General features: G+C 46.3%; 1 protein-coding gene across 2 annotated transcripts in view; it reads right to left on the reverse strand.

Moving 5' to 3' along the window:
- Positions 1–410: 410 nt before the first annotated feature.
- LOC124465475 (forkhead box protein N3-like) overlaps positions 411–20,692 on the reverse strand; it is a 25,660-nt gene continuing 5,378 nt past the window's right edge. The window contains exons 1-2 of one of the 2 annotated variants that reach the window (XM_047017282.1): positions 5,195–5,509; positions 412–2,212 (exon numbers count right to left, since the gene is read on the reverse strand). In XM_047017282.1, coding sequence (XP_046873238.1) covers positions 1,476–2,212; positions 5,195–5,261 — 804 coding nt within the window. In that variant the 5' untranslated portion in view covers positions 5,262–5,509 and the 3' untranslated portion in view covers positions 412–1,475. Of the gene's footprint in view, positions 2,213–5,194; positions 5,510–20,692 lie in introns of those variants that run through there. The other variant, XM_047017289.1, reaches the window with a different exon arrangement.

Genomic DNA, 20,692 nt, shown 5'->3' on the forward strand with positions numbered 1-20,692 from the left:
CATGAACCTACGGAGACAATGGCTCGTCAAAGGTCTCCATGAAGGTTAGTGAATGTGTGTAAAGGAGGGGTCAAAATGCCTGTTGAGCATCAGGAACTGGATTTAGCGTGTGGTGCAGGGGGTGGAGCGAAAATATCAATGCGTGCAAGGTCGAGACCCGATCAGGGGCGGGACAAGAGTAGGAGTTTCCATGGATGACAAGGACACAAACCAATGGCTGTGATCCGTAGTTCCATGTAAACGTGTTTGTAGATCCTGATAGGTTATCCCGGTGGGGCCAAGCGGGGAGCGTGAGAGTCTGGGGCCCAGAGACAGCAACAGCATGTGGGCCAGCGTTTGTAGGGTTAACATGGCAACAAGGTACTTTTTCGGGAAGGGGGGGGGGGGGGGGGGGTGAAAGCGGAATCAAGAGGGCAAACACGCCGTGTGAATGCACACTTGATGTGCTGATGCTTGGGTGTGTGCGTGCGTTAAAGAGAGCGTGGGTTCTGTTCATAGGTCAACGAGATGGCACAGGTCAGGCTGGGGTGTCTGGCACCAGCACACACACACACACACACACACACACACACACACACATGGGTGTATGGCCCAGGCATGCAGTCCACAGACATATGCTTGCTGTGGGGGCGCTGCTCGATGCCTAAATACACAACAGTACTTGCACTTGCGCACCAACCTAGAACACTAAAGCCATTATGCACAGGCCCTGCCAGACAAGTGCACCCAAACACGCACTCCTCCCTTACCCGCACACACACACGCACACACACACACACACGCTGTACGTTGCCACATCAGTTTCTCTGTTGCTACAGCAACGGCTTACTTTCCGTGTCAATTGCACTGTTGTTGCTATGGAGAGTTATATACAAAAAAATATACTTTGCAGCACAGCCCAGGAGCAGATGGCAGTGAACTATGAGTCACATGGAACGGCTTTAGTGTTTGACACGCATGCAAACACACAGGCACACACAGACACACACACACACACACAATCTCACCAAGTATATTCCCGCAACCAATACATACTCCATCAGTAACATCTGATAAACTATTACCTAACCCATCAACCAAATGATCTGAATACTTCCGAAGGCCGGTCGACTGACTCCAAATTATTACATTTCTCTCAACCATGCAACACAGACGAGGGCTTGCATCACACAGGTCCTGGGATTCTGGTCTTGCAAAAACATGTAAATGATTCTCTTAGGGGTGCTGCGGTGTCTCACAGGTTAAGTGCGCGTCCCACTTTGGCTGAGGCATTACCGCAATGGCCCGGATTCAAATCCGGCATGTCTTCCATGTCTTTTTCCTACTTTTACTGTCCATTCAAGCATGAAAATGCCAAAACATATTTTGTATTTCTTTAAAAGTATTTTGACACTGATATTAAAAGTTCTACAACAGATGGGAGCCTACTGTCTCTCCACCCCACCTCTCACTGATTAGCCGTGTGCTTTGTTGTGTTAGAAACAAACACACCTTTTCGGATGTTCCGCTTGCTCTTCTGTTTCCAAATGGGTCTGGCTGATATTCAGGTGTGTGCAGCGTGTGGGTGTGTGATTTTCGCCACTCCTTACCTGACTCCGGTCCTTATCCACCTTCCTGAAGCACTTGTTCAACGACAGATTGTGCCGGACCGAATTCTTCCACCCAGTGGGCGCGCTGGCAAAATACTGAAAGTGCTCTAGGATCCAATTGTATATCTCCTTGACGGGCAAACGCTTGGAGGGCGCGTCTTCGATGGCCATGAAGATCAGACAGCTGAACGAGTACGGCGGCTTGCAGTTGGGGTTCCTCTGGGCGTCGTACGGCAAGTCGGACGTGGCCGGCGAGGGCGGCAGCCCGTCCTCGTCGCCGTGGCAGCCCCGGGTGCCCGCCGACTCCCCGCCCACGGGGCTGACGCTCCGCAGCACGGGGTCGCCGAAGCTGTTCAGCAGGTCTTTGCTCTCGTGGAGCCAGTTAAGGTTGGTGAGCTCCTCGTCGTCCAGCCCGCCGCCGCCGCCCTTCTCCAGCTTGACGGCGGGCGAGGCCAGCGGGACGGGCAGCACCAGGTCCAGCTCCTCGGCCTCCTGCAGCGCCCGGGAGAGAGAGCCGGCCTGGTAGAACTGGCTGAGGCTGGCGCTGGCCACGCTGATCCCGCTCCCCTCGGGCTTCTTGCTGGGGGGCATGACTGGACCCATTCGGACAGCCGACGAAACTCCTGTGAGAGAGAGAGAGAGAGAGAGAGAGAGAGAGAGAGAGAGAGAGAGAGAGAGAGAGAGAGAGAGAGAGAGAGAGAGAGAGCGATATGAATATTAGCATTTCTGTGGTGTTATTGACTTATTATTGAATGTTGCTGTGTTGTTCCTGTGAATGAGACTGTGTAGGACGTAGGAGCCAGAAATAATCGATTGTTTTGTCAATGCGAGATTCTCTCCACTCCCATGTCTGGGTGGGGAAAGAGTCGGAACAACGAACGTGAAACAGGAACCAGCCAAGTATGGACCTAAACTCTCAACTCTTGGCCTTTAGTTGTTCATTTTGTATTACTGGAATGAAACGTTGGGTGCGTGTGTGTGCCAATAACTTAAATGATCGGAACAACTATAGAAGAGCATTTTGAAATTGATTTTTTCACTGCTAATGATGTCATAGCCAAGATCCTTTTAGGATTTTTCCAAACTGGCAGGGTGACATGGTGTTTACCACAAACACCACAGCTGAAACCTGACTCCTTCAAGTCTGAACTTATTTTCAAGTTCCATCACCCAACCGCCCTTCCGACAGTATGCAGCGCGACACAAAAAAACAACACCATGAAACACATATTTTCCTCCCATCACTTCTGCACAAAACCGAACAATAGAATGCCTCTCTCTTTATCCATCAATCTAACTGTGTAGGAATGTGGGGTATTCCAGACGGAAAGTTGTGGAAAACCAAAAGTAACTCGAGCTACATCTTCTATGCTCTATGACAGTGAGAGGCACTCACAAGTGTTTAACCCTGCAGTCATTTGTCATCCATCGGTTGGGTTCTCTTTAACTCTCTCTCCCTCCCCTTTTTCCTCCAACACGTTTGTTTTTATCCCTTAATAGTGATATAACAACATGCATGCACTCGAATACACTCCAAAACACACGCTGCCCCCCTCAAGCACATATATTACATATACATATATTCATTTCAAGTTTCAATGCGACGCAATCCCACTTGAGACAGGCTCTCAGGCACTTTGTTGTTTGTATTTGTGTGTGTGTGTGTGTGTGTGCGTGTGTGTGTGTTTGCCTGCATGTCCGGGTTTTCTCCTGTGTGCATACAGTAGCCTTCTTTCGGTGACTGTCAACCTGAAGTCAAACAACCCACCGACACCCCTGCCCTGAACATGTCCACACAAACCCACACACACTCGGAAAGAACCAAACAATCTGAGGCCTGCCTGACACAGGTCATAACCTCACGGTAAGCAGACAGCAACCTTTTAAGTTCTGTGCCTTTATGATTTATTCACTCACAGCTGTCACTAGGCAGAAGCTCAGGGAGTGACTCACTTGCCCGCTCCGCTCTCAATCTGTCTCTCCTCGCTCCTCTCTCGCTCCCTTCTTCTTTCTCTCTCCTGCTCCACAGCCTCCTCTACCCTCCTCTTCTCACACACCGTACATCTAATTAAGGTAACAATCCTGTTTGTATGGCTTAATCCGACGTTATCTGTGCTTCCCTTTTCACTAAAGCATCCTCTGGAAATGAACTACCGGTCTGTTATGAGACTGTTAGCCCTGTTTAATGTTTCTCAAGGGGATGATGGTTTTTACGCGCCACAGTAAACACGGATGCCAGTGAACCTTGGTTTCTTTTTAATGAGAAACTGTATGGGAGTGGATTTGTGGTGAGTTTGTTTTAGAGAAAGTCAAGTTACACAGTCACAGAGACATTCATTTGGTTCATTGTGGTCCTGGGGACACTACGTGGTGTTCCCCCCCTCGACCAGTCCAACTGCAACTGCCTGATTGTTGAATGGAATAATAAAGCCATGATTTAGCCTACTAAAAGTGGGCAAGACATTTTAACCGCCAAAATATCTTGTTGTTCAGTGTTTTAAGTTGAGGTAGGATCATCAGTGACAACCGATGATGCAAAAAAGGAATTCTGATAAAAGTAGGCTACTTTGCCAATTGACATACTGTAATAGCCTAAGCCTAATTTTTGTTCACTGAAACGGACTGCTGACAGGCCTAACTCTTACCTACATCTCAATACTGTATTGAATTCCAATAACATTGCCGAGTAAGCCAGCAGTCATAGCCTATGTATTGTGAATTCAAGTTTTTGAGGTGGAGTAATACATAAAATGCACCTAGAAATTATAACTTGACCGATTTCATACGAATAGTAATGCGACCGTAGGAGTCCATACGGGCGGGAAAGGTAATTTAATTGTATCGTTGCCGTGACAACCCTTCGCTACAATTGGGTCTAATGAGCTCAGCCGTCTGTATTCCCGCGTGACCACAAACTGTAGGCTACAGCATCATTTAGGTCTACTGGGGGTTTTAGTAACTGTAACATGAAATACCGTAGGCCCAATATCTTATACTTGGCTGTAAACCTTGCCTACTGAGTATGTTGCCTGTTGAAATGAAAGGGAAATGAAAGGGGTAGAAGTTGTGTGCTAAACAAGAGACTAAGCCGCCAGACAACAATTGATCAATCCCCATAGGTCAAACTGAATAAGTACATTTACATTTATTTTGTATTAATTTACATTATTTTTTAACAAAAGGTACTGTTAATGTTACTGGTTAATGTAAACGTTTTTATACATACATAGTAAAAAAAAAAAAAAAAGTGCAGTGGTTAAAGTAAACCAGACCGCTGGGACGCTGCTGAGACATCTGTACAACGCAATAACATTAAGGTCAGGAGAGGAAAACAACTTCGTAGCCTATGCAATGCAGTCTCTCCGTCTATAGGAGCATTTCTCTCACGCACCTATTGTCTACACATAAAAAAGCGTATATATTGAGATTATCCAGTCTAGTCTAGCGTGCTGATCTAGTTCATGCTGCATTTCAAGCTCAAGTAGTTGTGGTAAACAGAGGCTACAGTTTATGACATTGGCGAGTTTGTGATTCGCTTTGCGTGCGCTCGCAAATCTTTGGACAGGCTAAAGAATGCAACAAACTGAGTCGTTCCATGCCCTTACCGATCAGCAATTCAAGGTGTTCAGACAGAGCACGTCTTGGGAACTGACTGTCCTGCGTAAATTCCATTAAATCCCTCCATAAAAATGCCCAGCCATATTCCAAAACAGCCTGGGATAAGTGAATGTAGTAGTCCGGTCTGAAATCATAGCGCTCTGTCACAGCTCCGGTCAGCTCCCTGTTCCCGATAGCGACATACAGCCGTATGCGAGCTTCCGTTCAAGCGATGGAAAAGAACGACTAGCTCGTCAGCAAATGAGAAGTGCGCACATGACCACGGGGGCGAAGCAGAGAGGGCTGGGCTGCCTCTCTCTCCATCTGGCTCTCTCTCTTTCTCTTTCTCTTTCTCTTTCTCTCTCTCTCTCTCTCTCTCTCTCTCTCTCTCTCTCTCTCTCTCTCTCTCTCTCTCTCTCTCTCTCACACACACACACACACACACGCGCACACACGCATAGATTCAGGAGGAGTCATTTGGGCACGTTCGAAGTGTAGTTTAAACGGGGATAATGAATTGGTCCTGTCAGTTTTAGGACTCACCAGCTGTCCAAAGACATCAACATTTGTTTTGGATAAGGAGGTCGCGACTGCCAGAGGTGCCGTGAGAAGTTTCCCTTCATCGTTATTTGTTAAAGCTCGAGCCTACCATATTTCAACAAAGCCTGTTGACATTTTCCGTTCAAACCGGACTTTGTGCTCACGTAGCCTATTGCACCAGGAGTGCCCTAGTTGAAAAATGTGGCACGTTTTACCCCTCATCATGACAATTTATTAATCGCAAGTCAGCAAAAATGCACTGCATTCATCTCTCATCGAGGTTTGTAAGACCCAAAACCACATCCAGGACATTCAATTTTAATTTCCACGGTACACACCTCTGCTCTGAAAAAAGCCAAGGTTTACAAAAAAAGAGAAAGATTTTCCGAAGTCAAAAGGCAACGTGAGCCGTGAGGAGGAGATGAAACATCCAAAATCCGGAGTCCCTCTCTCTTTTCTTACCCCCACCACAAACTCCGTCCCTTTAAGTGCCACTCTGCCCAGCGGCCAAGGGCCCCTCTCCAACACAAAAGAACAATCCCCTGAGTTGAATAGCCCCAGCCAGCCCCTTTACTAACAGCCAGCCAACTGCCAAACTGTCACCTCGGCATCAACCCCAATGGGAGTTTTTTTTCTATTAACGACCAAAGGGCTCATTATAAGCGCGAAGGGGAGCTCGTAAAAAGCGTATATCGTGTCAGCCTAAACAAATACTCAGCTATTCACAAAGCACTAAATCTGAAAATGTTCTATTCAATTTACCGTTTAAGTCAGTCAATGTTTTTGTAGCTAAAATGTTTGTCATGTGCTTAGGCCTACCTTCGAACTCAATAAACTGGAAAAGAAGGCCTAATCTATGGGTAGTTCCTACTTGCCTATTATGGGATGCGGAGGTCGTGTTGTAGAGTGGCCTAACCTAGGGCCTAGGGGTTTACAGTTCATTTTGATCCAATTAACGCATTTATCAGCTGAATTATTAGCCTATGGCTATCAGCCTCCAAACACAAGTGTTCCACTTTCTTTTTTAAGATTATAAATAATTGATGAGTGGAAAAACAGAAAAACAAACATGTAAACAATGTCAAACACTCTCGAGTTGTTTGTTTTCTCCTGTGAGAGAGCTAACTCTTTACCTATTGGCTGTGGACCTTTTGAAAAACATTGTAACAATGTTGCGGCAACAGCAGTCATTTAAAAGAGAAGTGCTTTCCCATAATAACTTCTGGTTTTCGGTAGACTTAGAAAGCAACTCAAAAGGGCAGTAAAAAAAGGTCTTACTATCCCTGCAAACATGTTTGTTGTTCACAAAAGCACACTCTTCTGGGTGTGATTATTGTTTGTGTGTCATTCCATAAGCTCAACAGAACACTGCATAACACCTCTTCAAACAATAAGGTGAACATTCTCATGTAACATTCTCATGTAACATTCTCATGTTAACAAACACCAAACTTACCCTCCCTCTCTTGACAAGCCTCAACTCATCTGCCCTGACTGTTTACCCGTGAAAGGAGGGTGGGGCTAGTTGTGTGTGTGGAAATGTATGTGTGTGTTATGTGAAAAGTGCAGTGTCACAATTTTTTGCTCCAGTCACCTCTGCCACCCCCCCACCCCCCCACACACACAAGGACACACCCCTTAATTAGTTATGACATGATGACATCAACAAACTTACTGCGCAAAATAACAGGGAAGAAAGAACACGCTCTCACTCGCTTTCCATCTTTCTCTTATTTTTTTTTCTCTCTCTCTCTCCCTCTCTCTGTCTGCTTCCCGCTTCCATCGTGTTGCTCTCTCACCATCTCTCCTTGATTCCATTTGCCTGTGTTTGCTTTACCTTAAGTTTGAGACCTTACCAACAAACGACCATATCAACATACCATAGTTGGACTCATTCTGTAATAGAATTGGTAGTTGAGGTCATGGTTGGTCCTTCCGTTTCTTAATGCATGGGATGTCATTTATAAGTGGGGAGGACAGATTTTGGAAGGGTTGAGCACCAGTTTACCAGGACCAGGACCAGGACCGGCCCAGGACCAGGACCAGGACCGGCCCAGGACCAGGACCAGGACCAGGACCAGGACCAGGACCAGGACCAGGCCCAGGCTCAGGCCCAGGACCAGGACCAGGACCAGGACCAGGACCAGGACCAGGACCAGGACCAGGACCAGGACCGGCCCAGGACCAGGACCAGGACCAGGACCAGGACCAGGACCAGGACCAGGACCGGCCCAGGACCAGGACCAGGACCAGGACCAGGACCAGGACCAGGACCAGGCTCAGGACCGGCCAAAGAATCAATGCCACAAGTTCACTCCTCTCTCTCCGTCCACTTAAACAAACCTCCCAAATTGTTCAGATATGGCTAGCCATGAGGCTTTTGCATCATTCCTATTCATTAACAACATTGCTTTAATCATGCCATATCACGTTGACGGCCTCGCACTGTCACTTGATCCCTTACTTCAACATCTGTCTTTTCTCTTCATCCTCCTCTCTCTGTCCCTGTTTTGATGATTCCCATGGCTCTCCTCCTCCCTCTAACGTATTATTATTTATTTTGTTGCCTTTTATGCTTTCTTTTATACATTTTAAAATCTCCCCACAATAATTGGGTCTTTGGACTTCTCAAGTTTTCTCTCTGTCTCTACCCTTTTCCATGCCCTCTCTCTCCCTTTCTCTGTGTCCCTCGCTCTCAAACCTAAAAACAACTTCCTGCCGGAGGTTAAGTGCAGAGAAATAGTTTTCAGTACTCCACAAACATGTCTAGCGCACGCCCAGCGAGACAATTACCAAGCTTCTCCAGGAACCCGTAGACTGGATGTTTGTGTGTTTGTTTTGGTAACTGTTCTCAACACTGAGCAGATTGCCTTTGATGGCTTCATCATATAATGATGTGTGTGCCTGTGGACGCAGGACAGTTTGGATTGAAATTAGAATGCTCTTAACCTGTTTATTACTGACTTGCTGACTGACAGAATGAATGAATGAACAAATGAATACATATGAGTGTGAGACACAGAGACAGAGAGACAGAGAGAATGAGGGAGTGAGAGAGAGAGATAGAGATAGAGAGGGAGAGAGAGCCCCGAGAGAAAAAAAAGGAGAGACGGTCTCCCAAGACAGTTGACAAAGTCACCTCTAGATTGACGCCAGCAATGTTACATGACACCATGTAAAGCCCCTTTTTCTCAATCACTAGATCACACACAAAGACACACACGCACACATACACACGCACACACACACACACACACACAGACACAACCCCCATTGTCATTTTCCCTTCCAGAGGAGTTCATTTGAAACGGCTGATCAGTGTGGTGTTGTTCCTATACTTGCGATTGAGGATTTAAATCCTCACCCTTAATCCATGCTCCGGTCCATCCCTCCTCCTCCTTTCCCCCCCATCCCTCTAGTTTGGGATGCCAACCTAACGGGCAAGGTTGTGTGGTAGACTTTGACTTTGGGTCGGGTCAGAACCTCCCTTTTTTCCCTCTTTCTTGCATTCGGTTTCCCTCTCTCCCTCCGCATCCATGTGTGTCCATTTCAGTTGGGGGGGTCTGTCTGTCTCTGTTTCTACCAACCTGCCTCTCTGCTTGTCTGCCTGACTGCATCTAGTCAATGCAAGGATTAATTATACGTGCACCATAGAAGTGGTGCATTCTGATACACTACACCAAAAAAAACGAAAAGCAAAACGGAATATTTCTTATTCTGAGAATATTTGAGGGAGTCATGTCTACTCATCAATCTTCCTCTTTACCACACTCTCCCTTTCCTTCTCTCTCCCCCGACGCAACTGTGTCACCACGGTTACCATGGAAGACCGAGGCGTCAGTTGCCTGGGCAACGGAGGCCGGCTGGGCTGGGCTGGGGGTGACAAGCCGTGTTAATTCCTTCACCCGTGAACCCCGCGGGAACGCAGACATTCGTCTTCATGTCACACACACATGCACACACACACATTTCCTATCTTCTGTTTGTCCGTTGAAGCCTCCTGCCTTTACTATATCATTCTTCTGTATTTAGCACACAACATTTAATACCTCACATACACACACGCACACGCACACCCACACACACACACACATCATGTCGTCTCCCCCCTCCCAACAGTGTGTGTGCTTCATTGGAAGTGAATGGGACAGAGGTACGACAGAAACGCAGCATTGACTAATCTCTTTGATAGATTTCTCCAAGGTATCAGCCCACATTTGCTTTACACTGCTGATAGACCAGCTAATGCATGCGAATCACTTCCCCCTCTCCCTCTCTCCTCATCTCTCCTTTACAGTCTCCTTTCTCTTTCTCTCCCTCTCTCTCTCTCTCTCTCTCTCTCTCTCTCTCTCTCTCTCTCTTCAAAGCCCAGTCCTCTGCTCTCTTTCCCCCCCCTTTCTCTCACTCTCTCAGTTTTGGTCTGTTTCTAATTCTCTCTGTATTTTTTTTCTTCTTTTTCGGTGTCTCCCTCTGTCCCTCCATCCCTTTTCCCTCCTCCCTCTCCTGTGTACGTTTAACATTGACATAGAGGTCAACACTAACAATCAATCCTCCACCCCCCCCTCTCACATAAAGCGCGCTCACCCCCCCCTCTCTTGTTCAGCAAGAGAGGGGAAGAAAGAAGAGAGGAGAATAGAGGAGAGGAGAGAGGTAGGAGCAAAGGAGAACTTCGATACATTGTGTAAACCCGACCGATTGCACATTTACATGAAACTTGCACTATGAATGTGGTATCAATCGGGGGGTTCTTGTTAAACCACTGGACTGTTTAGACTACACCATGCGCCCTCTTTGGGAGACACGCTTCCAAACAGCCCTCTCCGCCTACAGACGCACACACACACACACACACAGACACACACACACACACAAACCTTGCGAGTGAGTTGGGCCCTAGCAGTAATACAGACTCAGCCTTAGCATTTAACAGAAGGTCACTGACCACGGTGCGATAGCAGATCCTCAGGCAATGTCTTTACTGTAAAAGTCCACGTCCTTTTCACACACACACACACACACACACACACACACACACACAGATGGTACTGGATGGATAATCTTTGGCTCTCTCTAACACATTCATAGATGCACCCCCCCTCACCCCCCACCCACCCCCCCAACGCACATACACGAACAAAAAGTACCGCCCTAACTTCAACACACACTGACAGTTGCTAAGACACATTTATGCACGACATATACACACACACACTCCCTCCATTCCTAGCACACGGCTAATACACATTCATTCATCCATCCGTAAATGCCACAGCCCAGCTAGTGCTAAGCTAATACTGAAACTCATTCAGGCTTGAAGAGTATGGCGTTAATATAATCTCGAGGCCCCTGGAGTGGTGCTGTGTTTAGTAGGCACCTGTTTGTGCAGTGTATGTGGTACAATGACACACAGATACACATACAGGCATGCGCACACAGACACACAGACTTGTGGCGAAAGTGATGAATTGTGTGGTCAAATACACACACGCCTTCCCCACACCTGCAATCACACACACTACCCCTGGATTGCGAATACAGACAGACATGTACACACAACAACACGCGCACTCACGTACACAGACAAGGCACACGTACACACAAACCCAAGTGTAGCTAGTTCTGTACTACGCGGCTAGCTGTGGGACGCAGCGGAGCATAAATCGAATCATCTGATGTAGCCTAGTCTGGGCTGGGGAGTTAAACCCAGTTAGGAGAGAGGGATCCATGGACATAGCACCTCCAGGGGCCCCACTAATGAATATCATACACACCAGAGGACACCTCTGTAACCAAGTCAATTCATGACCTTAAGACATGGCACACAATGGAAGCAATTCATAACCTGTCCTATTTTCTTTCATTACCAGGCTGCGGATATACATCCCAGAAAAGAAACTGGGTTGAATACTGAAAGACCTCATGTGAAGTCCCCACTTTTGAGATGTAGCTATGTGCATGGGACTTAGCCCTTTTTGATATCTTAGGAGATACTGAGAGGCCAACCATAACACAAAATGGAAACTCACCAGAAGATTTTTCTATTTAGCCTGATACAACGTTCGAGGTGCAAGACATTGGGGAAATATTAAAGCAGGCCTCTTGGGCTAAATGTCAATGTGTCTAGGTGATTGAAAACTACATTGAGCAATGCTGCTTTCCTTCCTATTGAGCTTTCTTACTCTGTTCAATGCAGCCCAGATAATCAGTTTAGAGTCTCATAAAAAGTCACAGACAGTGTTAGCATTCCAGAGAGTTATATTAGTGAAAGCTACTCCAGCCCGCAGCTAGCATTGGTGACCAGGGCTAACAATTCAATTAATGGTGGTTCACATTGACCCACAGGAGAGGAGAAGAGGACTAGCAACAAAAAAACATGCAGAGAATGCTGACAAGATGTGTTACTGTATTGAGAAAGAGAGAATTACATTCTTTTTCACTTTCTGAAAAAAGCAATGCTACAATGGTGTGCTTTGTGGCTGCGGTTTAGAGTCCCCTATCTGCAGTAATAGTAATTACTCCTGTATGGATCTCTATTCTATCAGGGAGGTTTCACAGCAAAACACAACAATACTCTCACTCTTTACGAGACAGATATACTGTACCCTTCTAATCACACACACACACATTGTAAATATACAGTGTGTACCAAACATTCAAAACATGCATACACAATGGTTCAGATACACACACAGTCACACAAACCAAAAATCCATCCAATCTCAGTCCCCTTCAGTCCCATGACTCTCTAGAGCTCTATCTCAAACACAGATAAACACACACAACATACAAACAACCAATCTTCCACATGAACTACGAACTAAATTCTCCACATGGGAGGACATGTGCTTAATTTTGTTTCATGTATTAATTAAAAACCATTTCCCTAGTGTCCACATCAAGCTTACCAAGGACTGCAGTGCATCTAAAAGAAAAAATGACAAAGATTGAGACGTCCTTTGAAAAGTACCGCAGAAGTTTGCCGCCGTTCTTCTGATAGAAGACTGAAACCAACGCACAAACACATTCAAAGACATATACACTAGAAAGCACACCACCAACAGACACACATGCACACACACAAACACACAGACTAAAAGGTACACACACACAGACACACAAGCACAGCGCCATCTACCAAAAATCTAATCCTCCAGTATAAGATGAGGATCTAGATGTTATTCTTAATCTTTGATCACGGTAGCTGGATCAGAGAAACTCATTACTGCACCACTAGTAATACCATTCAATACACACAAACACACACAAACACACACACACACACTTACACAACTAGTGTAAGTTTAAGTTGCCACATGCAGACATGCATGGTCACACACACACACAATCATATGGCTTCACATCAACAGTGTCTGACATAATTTAACCGCTTATTATCATGATTCTATTCACTTACTATCTCCACTCACATTCGTGACAAAATTCCCATTCATGCAAAAACACATCATCAATATTCCTGGAGCACACACATTCACACCTCACTCGCTGAGCATGCAGACGGTGTCATTAAAATGTTATTTAGTGCTCCTGCATTTCTGCTCAGGTCAAACACTTGCAAATGCGTCCTCCCTCAATTAAATGATGGCCACAAACTAAAACACACACACACGTGCACGCACACACACAGACCTCACCTCGAGGTGGGGTGGATGGGCACAACTGCAAGGGAGATAATCAGCTATGTGTGTGTGTATGCGTGCAATTATGCAAATGATGTGAAGGTGTCAGGGATGGTAACCATTCTAGCTTAACCCCATTCAAAATGTCATTGAACTCTGCTAACAACCTAAAACACATACAGACATGCCAACCATCATACGGTCACACTCAAGCACATCCGCCCAACCCACCCGCCAAACCCACCCACCCGCCCAACCCACCCACCCACCCACCCACCCACCCACCCACCCACCCACCCACCCACCCACCTACCACCAGACACACACACATGTATAAACCTTCTCCCCCTTTCCCCTTCTCTCTTTATCACACGTCAATCCGCAGCCAAAGAAAAATACACAAATGCGTAAGTTTCGACTCGAGAAAAGGACCACACCGTAGAAAAACACACACAAAGAGGTGCACACTCATGCACACACACACACAGACACACACAGACACACACACACCTCATCCACGCGCACCTTGTGAAGATAGAGACATCCAAATCAAAAGAGGATGATGGAAGTCCAGCGCCGGCGCAGGCTGTGGATGTGAAGAGGACAGAGGGTGTCGGTGAAGGCGTGCCACAGTGTTGGCTAAGAACCGAGGAGCACACTTCCAAGTCTGATTAGACATTGTGAGTAATTACAGACAGTTAGCTGTCCTGATTGGAGAGGAGAGGGGAGACAAAGCAGAGCTATGAGGAGACGACAGGTGTATGTACTTGAAACAGATGCCTCGGCCCAATCACACTCTCACACACACACACACACACACACACACATACACACACAGCTGCTGGATCACTAACTCCTGGCAGACAAACCGCAAATTGAGACAGGAAGAGAAAAGAAAAAGTTTGAGGACAGACAGCTGTTTACTATCTCAGGTCTCTGGTAATTATAGTAATAACACATGCACATTCAATACGCACGCACACAAACAAACTCCTGAACACAACACAACCCCACACACACAGACGTTCATACTGAACTTCACATACACGTTTGTGCCACACACACACACACATACACACACAAACACACAGACTAAAACAAACTGCTAAAAATACATGCAAAAACACATAAAAGACACTTTCATTCTTGATTCATGCCCACACACCGTTTGGGCATTGTTCATCACTGGAAAATGTACAGGTATGAAAAATGCCTTCAGTACCTCTAAAAGCAATGACACAGGTCCCAGGTGCATAGCTTCCATTTCCTCAGCATTTAAGCTGACAGTAACTTAGAGGTAGGGTGAAAAACACAAACTTGCAGAAGGGGCATTGTACAGTATTTGGTTAGTTTGCTGTGTTGTCCTGAGAGGACAAGAACAAGGATGGGGGAAGGAAAGAAGGGATGGAGACGGGATGGAAAACTAGGGGGAGACGGGTGATGCTTGAGTCAGCAGCATCCTGAATTTCAGCATTGTGTGAGCAGTATTGAGTTATCACACAATCCCTGTCTCGTCCCTACTCTGAATCTCTCCCTCTCCCTTCCTCTTTCACGCTTTCCTTCTCATATTATCATCACTCATCTTCTCTCCACACTGTCTTTCAGACTTCACATCAACCTCTCTCTCGCCCTCACGGCCTCTCTCTCTCTCTGTTTTTCTCTCTTATGCCTCTTTCCACTTGCTGACACAGTCAATCACCACAGAGGTTAATATCATACACACACTCAAGCACACACACCACACACACACACAGGAAAAACTGCAGATTCCTTCACCTGATCGCTAGCGTTTGAGCGGTTTCCGCGCATGTGTGTGTGAGCAGAATTACAGAATTACTGCTAGGCCAGCACAAATCCTTGGCCATGGGGACTTCTCTGCACACAACCCTGCAGCTGTAACCTTGAGCAAGTTATCTACTGAGCGGCCATCTTGGACGATCATCATCTTTTAACTGAGAGGTAGTATTGTTTTTAGATGTTATTCAAAGTTATGGACGGCATTTCAGATTGTTGCACTTTACCGATGACTGTTTACGTGAAGGAAGGAAGGAGCAAACGAACAAATAGAAAAAACAACTGAAAGACAGAAAGAAAAACCAAAAAAACAGGAAGTAAGAAAAAAAAGACACTTTCTTAAACACTTAAACTAACAAATGGGCACAAGGAGACAACAATGCACTCAACATTGAGAGGCGACGAGGAAAAACTGGATGAGTGAAAGGCATCATATAAACACATTATGTGGCATCCACTGAGAGTCACAGGATTTGAGACGCATTTTCAGGAAGAAAAAGAAAACAGCCCTTTCATTCAACAAAAGTTCAACAAATGATTTAAACAGAAAAAAAAGAAGTCTCCTTCACAGCTATCCGGCTCATCAGGAAAAGGACGAGTCACAGCCATCCGGCTCGTCAGCTGAGCGGGGAGCGGGAAACTGTTTCAAGTCCCCGCCAACAAGCTGGCCGTGAGGTGGCTTGGACCGCCGTCCCTGATGAAAGCACTGGGGAGGCTCGGTTTCTATGGGGATGTCCCATTCTATAAACAGGTTTGTGCTCTGATCCACAGTCAAGCAAGTCAGACCAGCCAGTTAGTTTATCACTGTCATCAGTCAGATGACTATCTATTTTCCCCCCTGACAGAGCCGGTCCACTCTCCCATAAAACAACATTCAGACACTAATCACTGCCTCGCAGACATGATTACACTTCAAATCAAATTAGCCGGAGCATGCAAGACCAGCCCGCTGCCAAGCTAGTGTAGTGGACAAGACAATACACAGAGATGCAGTGGGTGAGCGGGTGTGAGCGGAGGACTGGTTTTGGACCTGTGTTGCGTGGGGCTGCATTACCCTTGTTGAGCTGAAGACTAGACACGGGTTTATTGTCTGGCCAGTTGTGTTAGGTTAGTTAATAAGGGCTTCTCTGTTGCAAAAGACTGAAGGCCCCTGAAACAAAGGCATGACAACCAGACTGAAGAGCTAGCGAGGCATGGGTGAAACTACTCAAAGGTGTCCGTGTCATGTATACACACACACGCTCGCAGGGCCATGACCTCAGACAAAATACCTGGGTCCACTGCTTGTCACTTCCTGTCACCAAGCGTCCGTCCCTCCTCACCCAACCACAAGCCCGAGTCAGCAGGAGGAATCAAACCGTAGTTATCAGTCGATGAAGAGAAACATGCGTTTTGGAATCATTTCAGCCACATCAATAGACACACCACACTCTATAAATGGTTTTATCTCTATCACTGCCACCCCCCCCCCCCCCCCCCCCCCCCCCCCCCCCCCCCCCCCCAACTTAAAACTCTTTCACCAGCCTTTCCAGACAATGCCCTGGTCTATCCCCCCTCTCTGACGCTATCAAATCAAATCCCTATGTTAATCCTGAATCTCCAGCATTAACCCACTAAAGATCTAGCGAGATCTCTACAAATGCTTGTATTAACCCTAGCAGGCTTTTAACCAACAATATCCTCCTCGGTTTTTTATTAGTTGTAAAATTGGGATAAACACCTCTGTGTCATCCCCTTTACGCTCTGCCCTCCACTTTCTTATTGCTGCCTAACCCTTATTAGGGAATACTCCCCTAAAACCGACAGAAGAAAGCCTTGCGTCTAACGGACACATTCCGATTTAACCATCCTATTCCTGACATTAACTATCCTATTCCTGACATTAACTATCCTATTCCTGACATTAACTATCCTATTCCTGACATTAACTATCCTCTTTCCGACATCAACTGTTCTATTCCAGATATTCGTGGTCCTATTTCTGAAATGAACCCTTCTATTCCAGAATACCCTTGTATTCCCAGTATTAGGGGTTGTGTCCCTGGTTCTATACAAAGACATTAAATCCAGCCCTTTATCATCCTCATCCTCACATATCAACACACAAACACCCCTACACATCCTGACCAACCACCATTTTTGTTTTATACATAAGAATCCACTTGAGACCTTCTCTCTCCTCCCAGGATCACCTTGAGAAGAGACACCCACCGTCACACTCGATCAGCATCTCTCCCCACCGCATCACCCATCATCTCATTGTACTCTCCACACTCACATGGGCTTTCCCAACAGTACAATCATCCAAAGAATGCCACTTAGACCAAACCAGAGAATGGCTTCTGCTGACAAAGCACTTAAACAAGGAGGATGATTGAGTCTTGTGCTGATGTCCCACTGTATTTTACTGCTTCAGTGGTGAGGGTTTTGGTCGGAAGTAGCAGGTCAGTTCTACTTACAAATAATGATAGAACGATACTTTTGAAAAAGATGCGTGCTTGACGTTACCTGACGTTGATTTTGAGGTAACCGCCTCACTCTTCCCAGCCCCTCCACATGCACACACGCACACACGCACACACACACACGCAAACACGCACACACACGCACACACACATAGGTTCTGCTTATCCACACTAAAAGTCCTAACTTTACATGAGCAACATTAGCAAAACCCACAGAACATTCAGTGTTCAGTGTTACCAAACCTGCTCTAGTATGCATTACTTTCAACTTTGTGTGTCGCTTTGGATGGAAATGTCCAAAAAATAATAATTGAAAAGAAACTCTGATGACTAGTTTGGCTCAGCTGAACCAGGTCCTGCATCTCAAAGGCCCCTCACAGGCTCTCCTTGACATCTGGTTATCCCATTCAGGGGATCCAAGGCTGGGCTTGTGTCTTTGTGAGGTCAACATCTCACCTCCAATGCCCTCAAACTCAATAGATCGACGCGGACTAGGTCAAGAGGCTCAACTAAACTCTGACACGTCAATGGGGACAAAGACTAAGACAGGATGGAGGGAAACAATTGGCACGAGAATGGAGAGCAGGTAGGAAGGGCGTAAACAGAAAACGGGGGGATTGCAGAAATTACGTGAAGTAACAACTTTCAGAATGTAAGGAGAAGGACGATTTGGACACCCCCCAAAAGTGACAGAGCGGAAGGAGGAGCAGAGGAAAGAGGACAAGGGAGTTGGAGACGCCGTGTAGAGATGAGCTGAAGCTCTTTTGAGTGTCTGGCTAGGCCGTCTGCACTCCACTCCAAACAGTGACTGAATGGCACAGACGCTGGATCCTCTCTGGGAGAATTTGCACTTTAAAGATGGTGAACACGTCGGCGCTTTGAGGACGCCAAAAGTGAGAGTTTCCCCTTTCTAAATAAATCAAGAGGCTTTGACAGTAGAGCCCTAGAGTCCCACTGGATACCAAAAAAAAGTGGTAGTCTGTCAAGCTCCGTCCTGGATTGCTAAATCAATGTACCTCCAATCCCAAATGCGAACAATGCCGGAAACATGTTCCGACATGGAAAAACGTCAATCATTCCCAGAAAGTATACTGGTCCCCAAGAGAGATGGGGGGGGGGGGGGGGGGGGGGTAATGAAAGGGTATGATGAGAGGAAGCTGTACAGAGAATAATGGGGGGGAGGGGGGGAGTTGCATGTGTGTGTATCTGTGTGTGTGTGCGTGTGCGATCTTTCTATCCTTTCTTCCAAAGCCAATGGTGACGCCAGTCAGTCAGGCAGAGAACTCTTGACAAAAACACGCACACACGCACGCGCACACGCACACACACAATGTGCTGTGTGGGTCTGAAGCAGGAGAAGGCGGTAAAACAGAGATGTTTATCCACTCCTGGGTGAGGCTGTCTGCACTGTGACAGTGCCCAAATGAAAGCAATACCAATGAAATATGACACTGATGATAGGCCTGTACAGTGGGTGGAAATGACTTGATCCTCTCTCTCCACTCCTCCGAATGAAATAGAGATGAAGGGTGTGTGTGTGTTGCTGTGTGTGTGTGTGTGTGTGTGTGTGTGTGGTGTGTGTGTGTGGGGGGTGGGGGTGGTGGTAGTGCTCAATCACTGGGTCTGCCTAGTTATTTCCACATACAATCAGAACCCAGCTCTTGAGGAAATAACCATGAATGAACCAATACTCAAGGAGGACCTGAGAAGGCTCAATCACCAAATAAGGTGAATTGTCTCCATTGATGGGTTAACCCCTGTGTTTATGTGTCAGTGAGTATGTGTGTTTGTTGTGTGTGTCCACATTCCACTTCATTGTCCTAAAGTGTGTAGGCCTAACTATTATAAACAACTTCACTTTCCAACAATTCATCTTGTTTTAAAGATGCTTCCATGGTTTCTAAATGCTGAGGTTTATCAAGGATAACGCAAGACCAAAGAACGGGTAAATATTACTTTTTGGCCTCCACATCAGTAAATGACACACTGACATTAGACATTAGTCCTGTACTTGCCCTACTAGCTTATTAAAATCCAGAAACAAACAATGAACCTCAGTCATGTTAATTTTCAACAACTGGTGAAGGTTAGAGTTGAGATAAGTTGTAGTGTTAAGGTTGTTGTGGATCATCTACAGATTTGGGCCTCTCAAAATGAATTATGACCCTTTACTTCTTTTTTTTGAGGATCTTGCAAAGCAACTTTTCTCCACTCTGTGCATACTTGAGGGGGCGAAGAAAAAGACGGAAGTCATTGACTGTTGAGACAATGGAATGGTCAAACAAAGGTCAATGTACCAGGGTGGGTTAGAAGCACACACACATACACTCTGTAACCTCCCAAACGATCCCTCTCAACTGTGACCCCTACATTGGCAAACCATTCATGTTTGTTGTCGCTGAGAACTCGACCCATATAAGAATTTTAAATTGATAAAAGTGATCAGATGTGATTTTTCTTTTTCATTCAGTAAAGATTACTGTTAAAAACCAGACTCTAAAACCAAACTATTTCCATTCATCATAAACAATGCTCATACACAGAAACAGTTTGAGGCAACAAACTGTCATGATTATTCAATCATAGCATAACACATCTGATACACAAAGTGATGTTCTACAACAATACCTGAAGCGCAAACACCTCTAAACAACCTAAGGACTATCGAAAACACGTCTCCCGAGGGGCTCTGCTGTGGAGCCCAGAGTTGCACTTCCTCCTATTCACTTCCCATTGAACAGGATGCGACTGACAACCGTATCAGAACCATAGTGGCTCCCTTTACCTCAGGGCTAGGAATGGATGCGTTGAGCTATTAGCATATAAAAGGCCTGCGAGGGGTATAACTGTGAGCATAGTGATGCTACGGCAGACAGATCGGAGCTGCACTCGCCTGGCGTCATGACAACAACCAAACGGGAGGAACACTGTCATGGCAACGTGGAGGAGGCAGAAATAGGGGTTGGGTATAGGCAGACATTGGAGGCAGATGGTGGGAGGGGAGGGAGAAAGGAGGCTAGGGGGAGACTGACAGGGGGAGGGCAAGGGAGGGGGGAGGGGGAAAGGTGGT

Source organism: Hypomesus transpacificus, chromosome 3 (assembly GCF_021917145.1).
Source record: "Hypomesus transpacificus isolate Combined female chromosome 3, fHypTra1, whole genome shotgun sequence".
NCBI classification, from domain to species: Eukaryota; Metazoa; Chordata; class Actinopteri; order Osmeriformes; family Osmeridae; genus Hypomesus; species Hypomesus transpacificus.